This window comes from Pipistrellus kuhlii, unplaced genomic scaffold (assembly GCF_014108245.1).
Source record: "Pipistrellus kuhlii isolate mPipKuh1 unplaced genomic scaffold, mPipKuh1.p scaffold_m20_p_24, whole genome shotgun sequence".
Classification (NCBI taxonomy): domain Eukaryota; kingdom Metazoa; phylum Chordata; class Mammalia; order Chiroptera; family Vespertilionidae; genus Pipistrellus; species Pipistrellus kuhlii.
This window is the reverse complement of record NW_023425523.1, coordinates 9,810,559-9,828,072: the sequence shown is the minus strand read 5'-3', so window position 1 is coordinate 9,828,072 and position 17,514 is coordinate 9,810,559. Positions and strand designations below refer to the sequence as shown.

General features: G+C 42.1%; 1 protein-coding gene across 26 annotated transcripts in view; it reads right to left on the bottom strand.

The window, feature by feature from the left end:
• LOC118727187 (myomegalin) overlaps positions 1–17,514 on the bottom strand; it is a 136,690-nt gene that overhangs the window by 26,465 nt on the left and 92,711 nt on the right. For 24 of the 26 annotated variants that reach the window (XR_004990518.2, XR_004990519.2, XR_004990517.2 and 21 more), the window contains 6 exons: positions 17,006–17,122; positions 16,568–16,705; positions 15,462–15,574; positions 14,136–14,263; positions 5,663–5,751; positions 1–233 (listed from right to left, as the gene is read on the bottom strand). Coding sequence is in view for 23 of the 26 variants with exons in the window: in XM_045586976.1 (XP_045442932.1) it covers positions 1–233; positions 5,663–5,751; positions 14,136–14,263; positions 15,462–15,574; positions 16,568–16,705; positions 17,006–17,122 (818 nt within the window). In the remaining 3 variants the exon portion in view is untranslated. Of the gene's footprint in view, positions 234–3,590; positions 3,939–5,662; positions 5,752–14,135; positions 14,264–15,461; positions 15,575–16,567; positions 16,706–17,005; positions 17,123–17,514 lie in introns of those variants that run through there. The other 2 variants (XM_036452718.2, XM_045586977.1) reach the window with 2 other exon arrangements.

The window sequence follows — 17,514 nt, the reverse complement described above, 5'->3', positions numbered from 1 at the left end:
CTGATGTGGGCCACAGAGGAGAATCCCGCTTCCTCGATTTGAGCCTTCAGCTCCTTCAGTTCCCCCTCGGCTTTCCTCTTCTCCTCGAGGTGCTGGTGGACCTCAGCTCTCAGGTGGAGCATTTCCTCCTGAAGACCCCTGTTACTGGCCCCTCCTGGTGGGGTCAGAGGGCAGAGAGACATGTTCTGGCTCTCCACAGCTGCCAGACGCTTCTCCAAAGCCACTTTGATGAGCTGAAAGAGAATCATGATTCAAAGATGTCAGGTCATTAAAGAGGATCCAGAGGAACGTCAGATCTCAAGGGCAGCCTCGAATGGGAACAAAAAAGGGCAGACCTAACGTGAGTGCCCTCCGAGGCCATCCGAGGCCAGGAGGGCCCTGGAGACTAGTTTGGGTGGGGAGGACACACACAGGGAGCAGGGACAGCTGTTGCCATGGGAAGGAAGAGGAGATTCCAGAGGCGGGTGAGAAAAAACAAAAACACAAAAGCATATAATAAATAAACAAATAAAACTTCGAACAAATGAAGTTTAAACAAGACAGGAAAGTATGCGTTTTGTGATTTTCCTCCTGAGGGGGTGGAGTCCCCTGAATCTTCTCACAAGTCAGGAAGTTTCATCAGCTCCATGACCATGGAGTCTGCGACTGGGAAGACCAAGGATTGAGACACCAGCGCTCAAATCCTCAGGCTGAGCCTCTAACTCGGACTCCAGGGCACTGGGCAGTCAGGAGTCAGGGACAGAATCAAAATATGGGCGGGGCCGCAGGTAAAACACAAGCTGAATCTCATTGGCTGCAGGAGAACCACACCCCACAACTGAGAAGCTACAGTTGAGGCCACCTGTCAGCAGCTAGCTTCACTTGTTAGTTTGAATCACCCTTGTGCTGATGCTGCCTGTCAAACTCTCGCTACAAATCTAAGCACCTGAGAAGCAAACAAAGCAGAAACAACTTCCCAATACCCGCCCCTCCGCCCCCCCCCCGCCTTTTTTTTTTTTTTTTTTAAGGATATTCTTGACATTACTCCTAAATGTTTAACCCAAAACATTGTTGATTTGTATGGTTTTTCCTTCAAATGAGAATTTTTAACTTATAGACTTCCATATTATTCATCTTGATCTCCTCTCCCGTTTCCCCCATGCATTTAAAAGTGTAGAAAACAAATTTGAGTATGGTAATCAACTTATTTTATGACTAATTATTTTAGTACAAGAATTTGCCTGGCGGTCCAGTATTAACCATATATCCCAATGTCATCCTGACTTCTGTTTCCTCTCAATTTTGACCTCTCAATTTCCCACCTCTCCCCATAGCTATTTCTGGGTCATGTTGTCATCTTTTATCTCTGTGGTCGGCAAACTGATGCTCGCAAGCCACATGCGGCTCTTTGGCCCCTTGAGTATGGCTCTTCCACAAAATACCATGGCCTGGGTGAGTCTATTTTGAAGAAGTGGCGTTAGAAGAAGTTTAAGGTTAAAAAATTTGGCTCTCAAAAGAAATTTAAATTGTTGTACTGTTGATAATTGGTTCTGTTGACTAATGAGTTTGCTGACCACTGTTTTATCTCTATAAATATGTCACTTATAACTTCATACTGGCTGTACAAAATCACTTCCCAGTGATCAAAATCATTAATATATTTATGTGCATCTCCATAAACCATATAGTGTCCATGTAGTGGAGTTGTGATTAGGGATACACTGAAGAATTAAATGCTTTATTCCTTCATTCAGGTCAGAAATATGTTGAACAGAACAGAGTCCAGAGGAGTGTAAATAAATCGATGATCGATAGAGCTACTTGGCTTGGCACAAAGCTATCTACCTTTGCTTTTGACTCCATGACAGAGCATAGTAAGAGCTAGGCTGCATGTATGTGGTGGGGTTGACTCATGGCACGTACGTGCAATGGTGATTAGGAGCATAGCAGTTGGGATTGTGAAGAGATGCACATCCAACTCAAAAATGAAAGAGATGAGCAAACACAATCGCTCATTTCCTAGGCATCCAATTCCCCCCTGGGATTGTGAGCCTGAGATTTGGGAGGTTCTGGGATATCTGCTGCCAAGCTGGGTGAGACTAGTGGCCATCCCTGCTTGTGCCACAAGGAACCTGCTAAAAAAAAAAGGAAGGGGAACTGGATAAAACCACTTTTGAAAGTTTATAATCTCAGCTCTCATTTAAAGTATATGACATATTTTTATGTAAACTCTTTGCAACTAATTGAATGTTGCATCAGCTTTGAATATGGGCAAAACATGTGTTCTTTTCTTTCTTTTTAATTGATTTCAGAGAGGAAGGGAGAGGGAGAGAAAGAGATAGAAACATCAGTGATGAGAGAGAATCATTGATCAGCTGCCTCCTGCACGCCCCCTACTGGGGATAGAGCCTGTGACCCAGGCATGTGCCCTTGATCAGAATTGAACCCAGGACCCTTCAGTCCACAGGCCAGCGCTCTATCCACTGAGCCAAACCAGCAGGGGCAACATTTGTCCTTGTCTAAACCTTAAAGGTTCCTTCTGCTTAAAAATAATGTCTGACTTTAATGACAGCCACCTATTTTTCAGTGTACCTTCTGGATGTATATCTTTTTCTATTGATTTAAATATACCCATTTTATTTAAATACAAAATTAAGACCTATGGAATATTAACACAAAATATTAACCATGAAGTCCATCTGATCTAATTTCCCACTATAAAATGAGAAAAGAGATCAGATTTGTTCCCAGGATGATTTGGGTTTCATATTTTCAGGTCAAAGGGAGCTTACTTTGGCTAATTTGTCTTTAAATTTTAAATACAAATCCATGAAAGTTAGTATTTCCTACCTCCCCCAATAAAACCCCAAGTATGTGTGGTGGTAGTATAAATCCTTTAGGTCTATTGTTTATTGTATCTCTTATAGCATTCTCCCCTTCCCCCCCTCCCCCAAACTTTTTCTAATTCATCTGTTCGATTACGTCAGGGTATAACTCAACTTTTTTGGGTTTCCATTAACCTCATGCAGGTCTACATGCAGCTCTGATCTCTTGTTTGAATAGAGTTGTGTTGCTTTTACCTTATTGCTTCACATCTTCCATAATGTAAATCAGTTCTCTAATAGCATTTGGGGCATTAAAACTATTCTTTTCTCAAGTTCATCACACTAAGTCTACTCATTTTTCTCTCCTTTCATTTGAATCTTGATTAACTTTTTTCCATTGCAAAAGTTCAAAGAAGAAAGATAATAATTGGTTATGCTAGTTTCTTTCACAGGAATTTCCTAGCTTTTATTATAGATTTTACATTTGTTTGAGACTGGAAATTACCACCATGGCTAGACCTGAGACTTCCTGAGGTGCGTGAGTTCAAATATAAGGATAAAGTTACTTGCTTTAGCCAAAAGTTGGTTCTTGCCTTGGAAGAAACACAAAGTTGGATGTGTTTTTTAAGGGACTTGTGTGTATACTTGAGGTAGGAAGGGAGCTTTGTGTCAAGAACAAAACCAACTTTTTAAGAATACAACTAGAAGAAGCTCAGAATCTAATCTCAAGGGACCATTTCCCAGGACACAAGGAAACACATTTTTGAGAATCTGGACACAAAACAGTTATGGCAAAACAAGCTTTATTTAATTTGTAGCAGAAGAGTCACACCCTCAAGCTTCAGAAAAGTTGAAGTAAATTTACAATGATTTCACACACCTCTTACCCAAAACTGAAGATCAGAGTTTCAAGAAAAGGTGATGGAAAGCAAAATGGTGCTTACCCAAGATACCCTTCATCCAATAGTGAGTCAAGCCCCAATCCAAAGATTTTTTAACCCATAATTTATTATTTCCTATGCTAAGTAATAAGGAAGATGTTGCAAGAAAAATACAAATGCCCCAGTGTAAAGGTTTACTTCAGGGTTGAACTGACCTTCTCAAAATGTGCTCTGGTCATTGTCTCCATGCATACTAAAGGAAAGAAGGCTTAAGGAAGAAATGACTTTACTACCCAGTTTGCCTACAACTGAGAATTAGAATGAAGGACTTCTCAATCAGAACCTGGCTCTTGTCTTGTGTGTGTCTCTTGTTCATTTATTCTAAAGTCAATCCTGTCCCACAGTAGCAATAACCATCAGTGACCTGCTGACATCCCAATATAGCTGACTTAGGGTGGACATTTGGTCATTCTAAAGAGTCCTCAATGAAATCAGGAAGTGAGAGGCAGAGGGACTTGTGCAAAGGGGCTGTCAGGTACGTAAGTAAAGTTACAAGCATCGGCTAGGAGGACTCAGAAGAAGCTGTTCAAGCAAAATGGTAAGAAGAGCTCATGCAGAAACTCAAGGGGAAAGTAAGGGTCAGGTAAGTCTAGAGCAATAAAAGAGAGGATCTTGATAGGTAAATAATCTGTGTTGAAGACTTGAGGTATTCCAGACAACTACTCATGTCAAGAACCAGACTGTGCCAAATTCTGCAAGAGTTGGGGATTGCCCCCTTGGGCTCTTCTTGTTGGCTTATTTGATGTCTCCTCTTCTTCTTGTGCGGATGTACAGGCAAACCCAGAAAACCTCATTTCCCCTATAGTTTTCCTAACACCCCCAAGAAAGGTATCACTGGAAATGCCCAGCTGCTTCTGCAAGGACAGATACCAATAATCCACCTCCTCCTTCAGTCACAGGCATGGTCCATGTAGGAGATGTGATGGTTGAATGTCACTGGGCAAGGTGGAGACACAAAGGAGTACCGGTGAGTGCGAGGGATCGCTATTGGTGGCTTAATCTCTGACTGAGGTCCAGGCCATTAAATTCTTGAGCCTGAGAACGAGCTGGTTATTCATCATTGATGGTTGGTGAGAACAGTGTTTCAGCCTTGGGTTCCATGTTGAGATTTGACGGGGGCTTTGCTCTTGAAGTGCCATCTCTTGTTCACTGATGTGTCATGACCTGGGTGGTTTGTCAGGTTTCCCAACAAAGTTCTCTTTTGTATAATGAGATTTCACGGAGGATGATTTCCAGTCCTCTCAGGCTTTCTCAGAGAGCACTCTCCCAAAAGCAGGTCCCGGGCCCTGCCACCTCCCCAAGTAGCCCTTCCATGACTCTCTGTCTTCAGTTACAAAAGCCCAAGAGAGAAAGGGTCTGTAGTCTTGTGATAAGTAAAAAATTTCCTGGAGCTACATACAGCTATAGATGGTACATAGGGACAAAGGCGGGTGGAGGGGCAGGGGGCAGGGTAAGAGACAGAAGGAGTGAAAACAAAACGTGTATTGGAGAGAAAAATGGAGTGAAGATAGAGGTTGGCAAAGTGGCTGGGAAGCTCAGGGAGTGGGGGGAGAAGACTAGAAAGTGGTTTATATAAGAAGATAGCGCCGAAACCGGTTTGGCTCAGTGGTAGAGCGTCGGTTTGTGGACTGAAGGGTCCCAGGTTCGATTCCGGTCAAGGGCATGTATCTGGGTTGCGGGCACATCCCCAGTAGGGGGTGTGCAAGAGGCAGCTGGTCGATGTTTCTCTCTCATCGACGTTTCTAGTTCTCTATCTCTCTCCCTTCCTCTCTGAGAAAAATCAATAAAATATATTTAAAAAAAAAAAGAAGAAGATAGCTTCTTACTCTTGGTCCACAAGAGCTGCAGGAAAAGCACCAGGACCCCAAAGAGTTATAAGTCTTCCACCCTGGCACCCAGAACCTGACTCAGACTTACTTGCTGCTGGCTGTTGTGTGCAGCCTCCTCCTCAATGCTGTCAGTGAACTCGGTGCTCGCATCCTCGGTGTCATCCCCCGCAGCTGCACCTGGAAATACGTCCAAAAGAGAAAGGTGATTCCCTTCACAGATGGCTTCCAGACGGCAGCTAAAATGTCACTCCTTCTGCCATCCGCCTCTGATTTCTTCCCTTCCCCGTAGGCATGGTCCCTTAGCCAGCGGGGCTGACAGGAGAGGCAGAACCAACATGCCAAATCTGTAGAAAAGCCTCCTTCACTGTATCACTGGCATTTTCTTACTAACATTCAAGCTTATGCCCCAAACATAAGCTGGCTTTGATTGCACAGACCTGAACCCAAGGAGCCCACTGTCAGGGTGGTTACCCCTTTCACTTATTTCCAGAAGGTCTGAATTACAACCCCCTTATCCCACCCCCACCCCCGTTCTGCCTCTGACTGGCTATGTAACAACATTCTCTTCTGTAACATGGGCCCAGCATGACTACCCTTTTCCCCACCACTGAATGTGGACAGGGCCCCTGATTTTCTGGGGATTAGGGTAGCCCTGCTCCTCTCATACTTTTCCATCGCTGGGACCAGCGGTGCATGGGGTGACAATCTTTCTGAGGAACCCTCCTCTAGGGGCCCTGTGTCCCACAGAAGTTCAGGTCTAGTCAAGACCCGAGGCACAGGTATTTCTTAATTCTTTCTTTAACATCCCCCTCCCCATCTCTCAGACTCTTGCTCAATGCCAACATCCATTGCCTGAAGGGTTCTTGTACTGCTTTTTCCAAATGGGATTTAATCCATATTTTTCATTCCCCAAAGATGGACAACATTCGCTCTAGGGCACAAGCATGTATGCCCTGCACTAAGGGACAAGGAGCTGAAGTTGGTCTGGTCTGGGCAAAGGCCTAGAGCTGTGCTGAGCTATAGACTTTCTGCAATTCTATGTCTGCACTCCCCAGCACGGTAGACACTGGTCACCTGTGAGTGGCTACTGGGCACTGGAAATGTGGCTCGTGTGACTGAGGAACTGAAATTTTAATTTAAAATAGCTTAACTTAAAATGTTTAACTTAAATTAAAAATGTAGCTAGTGGCTGCCATATTGGACAGTACAAACCTAGGCTATTTCTTCCTCTTTGCATGTTAGATGGTCTATCCATCCAATTTCAGATTAAGGTCTATGGCCTACTTGCAGATTTCCTCTGAAAGTGTAGGAATTTATAGTGGTTAATTCATTTGAACACCCAAGAAAATCTGCCTTGACACTCTCTGAGTCTTATAGAACCTGCCCAAGTTAGAGAACCCAGAGAACTAGCTGTGACCCTGACCTTGGCAACCAACCTGGTTAAAACTCTTCTGCCCACTGAGTAGTAACCTGGGCCTCAAAGAAATTAGGTGGCGTGTCCAAGGTTCTGACACAAAGACAGGTGTCTGTACTTTATTAGGCAATGCACTGTTTCTTCTTGTTACAAATCAGATCTGCACCTTTGTTTCTTCCCTCAAGGCTCTGCTCCTGAGCTCAGACATCCCTGGGTGAAAGGCCTTGTGTGAATAACGAGCATTCAGGACCATCTGCAGATGAGGGGCACGGGGAGGTTCACACCCACATTCCATCTTGGCATCTGCAATGGTCTGGGCCAATCTCATGAAAGTACTAAAAGGTAGTAGGCATGTTGTTCTAGCAGCTTAATCTTAGGATTCAGTCACTGATCTTCACCGTGAATGTTGTGTTATCCCTGGATCAAGGCAGTACCAGTTCAATAAAGCCCTACTTATAGGGGTCCTCTGCCAACATCGTTGGAGCCCCCTCACAGACAGAGCACAATAGGCATTTCCGTTACTCTTCAACCTGCCCCAACATCTCACTCAGGACACTGTGTAGAAGTGAATGAACACACTCCCTAAGCTTCAGTTGTTTTGGAAATCCACTGAATCCAAGATGCTAAATCACTTGAGGACATCTGTATCATATAGAGGGTACCCCCCCCCCCCCAAAAAAAAATGTACGTATGTACATTTGAATAATTACTTTGAATAATTCTAAAGGCAGTGTTTGTTAAAATACATTTAAAAAATTGAGCTACCAGCTGTTAAAGTGTGCATACATTTTGGGGGGACACCCTGTATTATGCTTACTTTCAATTTTTTTTTCTGTACAAATCTTTCTTTTTCCCTGCAAAGAAAAACGAATTGCCCCACTCAGTGGCAGATTTTTAAAAAAAACAAACACTTTTCATGGTTTCCCCTGTTGAGCATTGGACTAGAGAATGACCCTGGGACTGAAGAAAGCTCAGCTCTATGAGGTCAGAATTGTCATCCCCACACCATTTTTGGTGGGTTACGTAGCCATTCTGGGCTTACATCTCAAGGTGATTCCAGACTAGGTTTCAGGAATAAGGTTTAGTGGGGAATCAGAATAGGGGTTGTCCCTGGTTTTGAAAAATTTTCTCTATCTTTCTGCCCTTCACTTACCTGACACCTTCCTGATGCCACATCCCCCTTTCTAGATAATGCTGTCTCTTTAATTCACTCAGGAGCAGGATACCAAGGTTTTGACCCCATCAGGAATTAAAGGGAGACCACGCAAGAATGCCCATTTCATCCCAACATTCCTCTATACAGGTTTTTACTTTCCTTAATGTTTGTTTGTTTGTTTGTTTGTTTGTTTTTAAGCTAGTTTATAGTCCCTGTACTTCCTCCAGGACAGCGTTAAGTGCTACTCAGGCTTTCACCAACATAAATTAGAATGCAGAAAGCTTTTTAGTGTTTGAGTGGGATGGAATATAAAAAAAAAAAATTAGAATATTGGGATGAATGTTATCCCACACAAGTTCCTACATGTTTTTCATTAGATATCCCTCTTTCTGTTACCTTCTGGGTTTTTTTGTATTTTTTTAAATGACAACTAAAGAATTTCTTTTGTGCAAAATACCCCTTTCTAAGCGTTTACAAGGCAACAAAACACTATCTTCAAAACTAACTTGGAATACTTTAAATTTCTAATTTAAAGTTGTCATATTTTGTATTACTAAACCTACTACTTATTTCTCATGAATGTGAAATGTCACTTTTAGAATTTCTGAAAGCTAAGAATCTGTTCATTCAAATTTAACTTACTTCTCCTTCTCCAGGGTTAAGTTTTATGTGTCAGATTGAAATTTTTATTATTAAAAACTGTCAAAACTTCGATAATAGTTCTCAAGTTGTGATTCTTGCAAGTTTCTAGGCTCTGAACCACACAGACTGAGGTGCTACCAAAACTTTCCTTTTTAGATTTAGGAAATCATTTTCTACCAGCCAGCTAATGATAAAGTACACAGATATAAAGCAAAACTCTAAAATACTATAAAATCCTTGGGCAAAGTTTTAAGTGTTACGCAAATATATATATCTTTTTATCAATGAGGCAAAGACATACGCATTTGTGGCGCTTTTTAAATATAAGATGGCTATAATTATTAAGAACAGGGGCTCTGGAGCCAGAACGTCTAGGTTAGAGTTTTGTTTCTGTCATTAGTTACATGACTTCAAGCAAGTCAACCTTTCCGTAACTCAATCCTCTCAGCAGTTAACCCCACTAACTAGGGCTAATAGGGACACCCACTCCCTAGTTGTGCACTTTAAAGGGCTTGTTGCTTTTGAAAGTGCTTAGGACGGTGCTTGGCATATGGCGTGTACCACTAAATATTGCCCTTAAACATTATTGTTTTATTATTACTGCTAGTAAACTAACGTGGCCCAAGGGTGGGTAACCAGCAGAGGGGAATCTGTACCTGTGGTTAACTGGAGGATCTGGATTGAGACTATTGCATGGCTGCGTGTTTCACCCTGGGTTCTCCCTGCTTCCCAGAACCGTTGGGAGGACTCAGCTGTAAATAAATGGAATGAGCTCTTTTGGGTGACAGGTGCTTCACACACTGGGTTCATCCTCTTCAAACTCTAGCTGCCCTCAAACCCCATCAGGCACGAGTAAAGCCTTACAGGGGAAGTCATAAAGTGCTATTTTAATTCTGCAGTAATGAGCCCAAACTGGTTGCACACGACCAGTTTCACCAAACTCTAGAGTCATTACTAATTTCCCTTCCAGCCATTTATAAGGGACCAGCAGAAAAAGAGCAATATTTTCCCATATGGTTCCTCAGGACACAGGACTCACATCTGACTATTTTGAAAGAAGATTCGAAGAGCTAAACACTTCACAGCACGAACAAGTTGGCAGTGCCACGTGCCCGGCTGATCTTCCCTCTGGGCCCATCTCCCTTTCACTTCTGGGCACCCTGCCATGGGCTCAGTATGAGGAGTCACGTGTTCACATCCTGAACCAGCTACCGCAGGCTCAAGCATGATGATGTACTACGAGAGAACCAAAGGAAACTGCTCGCCCACTGAACGCGACAATTTCACCCGCTCCCTCCTGGACCTAAGAAAACTTTGAGTTCATAGTCCTCCGTGAACTTCTGCCGAGAAATAAAATTCTTTAAATGGACAGATTCTGATTTTAGAAGAGAAGTAGCTAGAAAACTGTTGTCTTTGGTCAAGCCCCTTCAGGGTGTATCTTTGTCTTTAAATTGCAACCTCTCTTAAGTCGCTACCAGCTTGTCCTTGATTCAGAAAGCAACTGTTCTCAGTGCTTAAACTTCTACAATGTCAAGGAATTCTTCCTGCTCATGGTCTTCTTCCAGGAACCTGTATGGGGACAGCGCCACCCACCGTAAGAACTGGCTCCTCAGTCTCCATCCCTCTTCCCACTACGCTCCTGAATTCATCGAGGAGAGCAAGAAAGGGTTTTTAAGGTACAGCAGTCCATTTCCAGTTCTGCAGGAAATACAAGGCTGTCTCTTAGGCTCAGTTCTTTAAAAGCAGAAAAATCCAGGTTCCTTCCTTTAAAATAAACACAAAGGCATTCATTCACTCTCTCCAGAGCCTTACTCTGACTTGGAATTTTAATATAATGGTCAACAGACTGATTCTTCTATAAGGAAGGGGAAAAAAGATATGACCTTTCTTTTTTCTCCTCATAAACCTTTTAAAAATGAAACCAATAGTTACTGTTTGGCCTTGGATACTTTTATTGATCAGTAACAACTTTTTTGTGCGTCTCAACTCAAGTGGCTGAAATTCTAATACTTATACGTAAAAAAAAGTACACTCAGCACTAATGTTAACACAGGTTAGCATAGCACGGGGCCATGAAGAAATGAACTTCCTGAGGAAAATACACAGATCTGGGAAATAAACATAGGAATAAAATCGAATGCCAAGTTACTGGGTCATTTAAGAGGTCACTTCTTCATTTGAACAGTCTAAATCGGTTTCATTTTTCTCAAAAGCCTTAGGAGCAAACTTTTAAGAGATGAAAGTAAAGCTGTTTTTATCATCAAAATGCTACTACTTCATGGAAACAAATTCATGATTTGTAAAACATACCTGTGTACACACGTGCAGCTTGAAAGTGGTCGGCATTTTAGAGCAAGGACTTTGACCATGGCAAAAAGAAGCGGTGCATAACTCACATTACTTATGGAAAGCAACCTTCATGCCTTGCCAGACACTTATGAGTTCCTTAAGGAAACCAGGAAGCTGATTTGGTTCATGAACCTAACTCCCCTACTCTTCCCATTATTTTATATCAAACATTTTCTGATGTTCCTGAACTTTCCATTTTATCCTTCCAGCTTTTGCAAGAGGAAAACAATAGGATAGAGATGTTTATTTCTGGAATTTGACTTAAAACAACAAAAAGAGAGAGTAATGCAAAAAGAATGAGTAATTCACTTGATAAGTTTAATTATTATTTGAAATCTGGTACAATTACTATTGTCAGCTCTACAGGTTTTTTTTCCCTTCCACTTCCCATCCTTGGTTGGAAACTAATTGCAATGCCTGTGTTTGACTTGGAAAACTCATCCTGGCTCTTGTGATTAGATAGCAGAGGCTGAGGACTTACCTTCTGTCAACACTCAGACTACTTAACAGCAACATGCTTGCCATGGAATCATAATAAAAACGGTTTAACAAAGTTATCACTCCAAATGTCTAGCGAGAGGGTGGCGTAACTCATATTCCAAAAGGTGTTAAGACTCAGAAACTGTCACCCCATAGAATTCACTCCGACATATGGTCCCATTGGCTCGCTCCTTGCTTTTTGTTATTGGTTGCCTCATGAGCTCCATATTCCTAGCTCTTCTTTCTACAGTATAAATGGTTCTATACCACCAAAGGGAGAAGGAAATCTCTCTTAACTTTAACCCAAAGAGAAATGAGAGAACATACTCTGTAGGCTTCATCTCACAGGATATTGTTTGCAAGCCTCATTCCAGCTACAGAAAATCAATATCTATTTCAGTCACATCTGTGGTATCAAAATCAAACTCTTAACTTATCCTCTGCCACTAAGGCACTGAATTTTCGAAAATGTTTTCCAAAGACAATATCAAAAGGTAAGTAAGAAGTTAGTCTGTCCTTTTGGAATCTAAATCGGGACCAGAAATGCACTTAAATTTTTCTCTCTTGAATCTATTCTGATAATTATTCAATAGGAAGTTGGGTTTCTCATTATTAATCTACCTTGAATTCATCTAATACTTAGCAACAGTTCAAGACCCCAAGGGAAGTTTCTACTCTTGTTCAAGGTTGATAGAAGCAGCAGTGGTAATGAACGTAAGTTCCTGTACTCATTGTGAATCATTAGAAGCCACGTCACTCAAGACTGAATCTTAGGAGACTTAGAAAGCTTCCTTGGTCTATTCGTAAAATTAAGAGAGAACATTTCCTAAATGTTTTGGTTGGTTGACATTTTTACTGCTTGAAAACCCATCTCCTCATATCCAGATAGTCACAATAAGCTTTGTGCAGAAAGGGCCTATTAAGATTAGAAGAGTAAGGAAGTGGATAGTTCTGCTTATAATTCCTATTTCCTTCCTTAAATGAATGACTCCTTCCCCGCCAAAGCTATTGAACCTGGAAAGCACTTCCATGAAGGGGAAGGCCTAGGAAGGCTATTGGTTGTTGCAAAATACTTTACAGAAAATGCTAGGCTGTTCTCTTGGATGAAATTTAGAATGTTAGGCAAGCCAGCCATGTCAACACAGGAGTGTGAGAGAAATAAAAATGTCCTGGAAAACAATAGAGGGCAAAGAGGATGCTCGCTGCATTCCACCGCCTTTACAAAGAGCAGTCACATCTATGGTGCCAGAAAGCCTCAATCCCTGCTCATCAAATTCCAGGTTTAAAAACCAAAACCTTAGCTTCTAAGAAACTGCCATCCAGCAAAATAAGGTATCTCATTTGAACCCACAGAGCTCCAAGTTACCCTGGTTACTTTTTACACTGTCAACAGTGAAAATACCAGTACAATCTCCACCGTCCCTGTCCTCGTACCTATCCTGTCGCTCTAAGAAAGCACAGAGACAATGACTAAAACCTATAAACACAGATCTGCGATGTCTAAACTATTCAAACACCTCAAAGCCTGAAGCCTATTACTTATTTTAATACGGAGAAATGAAAAAGCACCAAAAAGTAAAAAAATATAGGATTCCATCAGGGCCACTACCAGCTGAAAACAGACAAGCAATACACTCCTCTGGCCATAATTATTTATTTGGTGAAATACTAAGTTTAATGGGGGATGTTCATTTCAAATTATCTTTTTATGTAGAGAATTGTGACTATAGAAGACCTGGGAGCTTTCTTCAAGTCACGTTCTGACTAAATAACATACCCCTGGTTTAAAGAAAAAAAGAATTTAATGGAATTTAATCTGCTCCTAATCTAATTTCAGTCATTAAAAAATCAACTCTGAACCAATATGGGAGATGAAGGTTTACTATCAGCGCTTTACCCTTTGCCTCTGCTCTTTAATGTGGCCTTCCCAATGCTATAGTCTACCATGACAAGACTTGGTTTTGGTTACCTTCCGATAAGGATTATATCACTTTTGCAAAGTCATTCTAATAGACATTAAATATCTCTCTCATCTTGAAACTTTAAATTACTCTCCCTCAAAGAGCAGGAGTTGACTGAATGGCAAAAAATAATACACACGCATGCATTATGACATGATATGGAACATATGAAATGGATTGTGAGAGTGGGGGAGGAATAAACTTTATTGGCCCACAGAAGGGATGAAGGAATCAGGAGGAGGCGCTGGGGAAACGAATGAATACGGGCGGGAAATCTAAAATGGAATGATTTAAAATGTGCAAATACACTTTGTAACCTCCACCATTCAACTGAGAGATGGATATGTGCTGGGAAGTTCAGGTAGACTAAAGTGAGTTTCACTTTGTAGCTGATGCTACTTGTACCGGTTTTATCATTAGTAAGTCACCATTGAATTCTGCCAGTCAGACCCGGCTCTCTCTGGTTAGTACAAACAAGGCTTTCCGTCCTGGTTGCAGGGACCCGCCAGTGCTCAGAAGGCATGCTTGTGACGAACTCGCACACTTTGCAGTTCCCCACCTCCATTGGCGGCCAGGGTTTCCAGCCTGCTTAAGCGCTCCAGGCTTCTTCCAAGAATTTCTTCGAGCCGACCGCGTAACACCTGGGCCCCTTCCAGTTCCACCTGCAGAGTCTGGTATCTGTCAGAACTGATTAAACATGCCACATGGAAGGAAAATGGATTAGCCATCAACTGTAATGAGCCCACCTGTGCTTCCAAAGAACCATCAATGCCTTGAGATCTTCTAAAGCAAGCATGTCAAACTCATGGCCCGAGAGCCGCATGCCTTGTTTATTTGGCTTGTGTTAGCCTTTGAGTTTGACATGCCTGTCTAAAGTAACTGTTCCCCAGGACACAGTGAATGAATGTGGTCTTTGTTGTGGCATTTGTGGCCACTGCAGTAGATCAGTAAGACATGCTCCTTTCTTTCAAGCTTGTCCCTTATCCTAGGCTCTGGGCCAATCTCAAATGAAATTATAGCTCCTGAGATTTATCTCACACCCCTCTAGCACCTAAGAGAAACTTCATATTTTGACTGAGAGTGTTAGTTTTTGAAAAAACAACACCCAGGAAAAACTAAACATAAATGAAGCAATATTGAGCCAAGTAAAATATTTGTTCTCTTGTTTGTTAACCAGACTTGACAGTGCTCTGAAAAGAAACGCAGTTCACAGAGATTAAGGATCCAAACATTCTTTAAAAAGTAACACAATCAAGGAGTCCTATTCTATCTTTCCTCTTCTTTTGTTTGCTTCAAGTAGAAAAAAAATTTAAATCCAACAATAATAGAAATGGAATAGTAAAAGAATAAAAGAATGAAAACCAGGTAAGAGAAAAAGAGGCTAGGAAGAAAGGCAAAAATGTACAAAAAGGAGAATATAAAATGGACCAGAACGATATAATATACATGACCCCAAATCAGGAAGGACAAGAATACAGACTGGTCACGATGGCTATCAGTGATCCCGGGGTGATATTGCCATCGCAGTAAATATGTTTTCTTCAATGATACTCAACAGTATCAGTTCTCATTACAGCCTTAGTCTTAGAGCAGAACGATCTTCAGTAGGGCATGAAGCAGAGAAAGCAAAGGACTACCAGTATACATGGAGTGCTTACTAGAGGCAAGGCATTCTTTTAAAAACCTGTTACGTCTTCTCATTTGAAATTTGCAACAGCTATATGACTGACTTAAGATTAGATACTTGTACTCAACCAATCCATACAACGAATGACAAACTGGGCAGCCCCAATGGCCGTCTCTGCTTTCCTTTCTCCCCTCTTCGCTATCGTAAGCATCTGCACTTAATGAGAGTCAACGGGACACAGTGCAGTCACTCTCTTACCTGTCAGGATGGGCATGGAACTTCACCAGACTGCTATAGAGCTGTCGCTCTGCTTGTAAGGCCTCATTGAGCCGACTCCGTTCATCTACCAGTCCTTCCAGCATCAGCAGCAGCTGAGGAAAGAGCAGAAGAAATGCACAAATGGAGACATGAAGCCAATTAATCCTGAGAAAGGCTAAAAGAATGCATTAGCATGTACTTTGACTAAAAAAAAGCCCACTATATTACTTACTTATGCTTTTCATGGTATTTCAGTTTTCAAATCAATGCCTCACGAACTACCATTTTTTCTTCCTTAAAACCCTATAAGGTAGTGTTTAAACATGGAAGCAAGTAGAAGATAGAGAGAAGCCAGAAGCCTAGGAAAGAGGCTGAGAGGAAGGAGGGGAGGAGAAAAAGAGGAAAGGCGAGAGGGAAACATGTAATGGGACTTCCTAGTACTCTTCATTCATTCAGTAAATACTTACTGAGCCCCTTCTCATGGGCCAGGTTCTGCTCTAGGAATAAGCTTACTATCTTGTCAGGGGGGAGACATTCAAGAATCACGTTTGCCACTGTGTCATGTGAGCTCTGATAAGTATGATAAAGAAGACGAGCTATGACTAGAGAGATCTGTTTAAGTGGACTGGTAGAGTTAAAAGCCAGACTGGAGAGACATGAGCAGTTAGTGAGAGGGATGAGAATGGAGATCAGGAGCACAGGCAAGTAGGTCTTCTGAAAAGTTTATCATTGAAAAAAGGTAGACAAGGGAGAGAAGCTACAAAATAACGTGGAGAAGAGGCAGAAGTTTTCTTCTTGCTTTAAAAAAATTTTTTAACCATTTAAAAAAAAGTAACATGCAGACAGATAGATTCAGCCAAGAGAGGTGACTTAGGGGTCAGAGAGAACTGACAGTGTGTGACGAAAGAACTGCTCCTCCCTTCACAGTGACAAGTGTAAGGAAGGAGCCTCCGCACTGGTGGCTGCCACTGACCAAGGCAGGACACTCCAGGACACAGATTCTCTGTGAAATTCTATCCCCGGACCCCTTTTCAGCCAACTGAGATGGACAGCTCTTACACTGTTCATTTCACAGTGAAAATAAGGTTTGTATTCCGGTAACTTACTTGTTGTCTTCGGTTTCCTGAAGCTTCCTGACCCTGTGATTCTACCAAAGCAACTTTTTCCCGAAGAAGTAAGACTTCTTGAGTCAGGCGGTCCATAGCTGGTATGTCTTCAGGATCAACCAGTTGCATCTGCAGGTCCTAGAAGTAAACAAATGGGAACAGTAATAAAAATGCTATGTAGCAGAGAAGCAGATGAGCCTAAGACAGTCTGCTACACTTTCAAGTGGGATACTGGGAAGTCACGTGAAGGTAATGCTGTATTCTGAATGAAGTCACAGCAACTCTGGTACAAGTCAAAGAGAACACGGCAATATCACGGGACTCTAACAGTGTGTCCAAGAAATAAGCACTGGCCAGCGGCCTCAGTGCATCCAAATGTGTGTAGATGCCTATTCTGAGTTGTGAGTATTTCCAATGGTCTTTAAAAAGCTGAGAGACCTTTATGAGGTCTTCTTTAATCTGGATGTTCCTGGTCAGGGACTCCATATCCGCAGCCTGCACCTGCAGCTCTTCCTCTTGCACAGCCACCATGGACTGCAGAGCAGAAAGTTCCATCTGTGCAGAAAGAAATCCTCAAGTAAATTATAAGCAACAGAAATGTTATTTGTGTATTTTCTAATTCTATCAAAGCTTATAGTATCACTGTGTGGGCTCCCGATGATACCGAGTTACATGGTGGCTCTGGGCTCCTGTGGCACGTTAGGAGAAAATGTTTCTCTTCACATTTCTTTGCATGTTGAAGAAGCCCAGGAAGTGTAAATCCTGACCTCTCTCCACCCCTTTCCTCACTCAGCTCCGGGCAGGAAGAGGGACATGGGAAAGAATAAGCCAGGCATGCTTGACTAGGTTCCACCTTTCCTAACCTTGGGAGAGAATTGCCTGCAGGAAGCCTGTTTTTGCCACAGCTTCCCCAAGGGCAGCCTCCTCCCTACCATGCAAACTGGGGA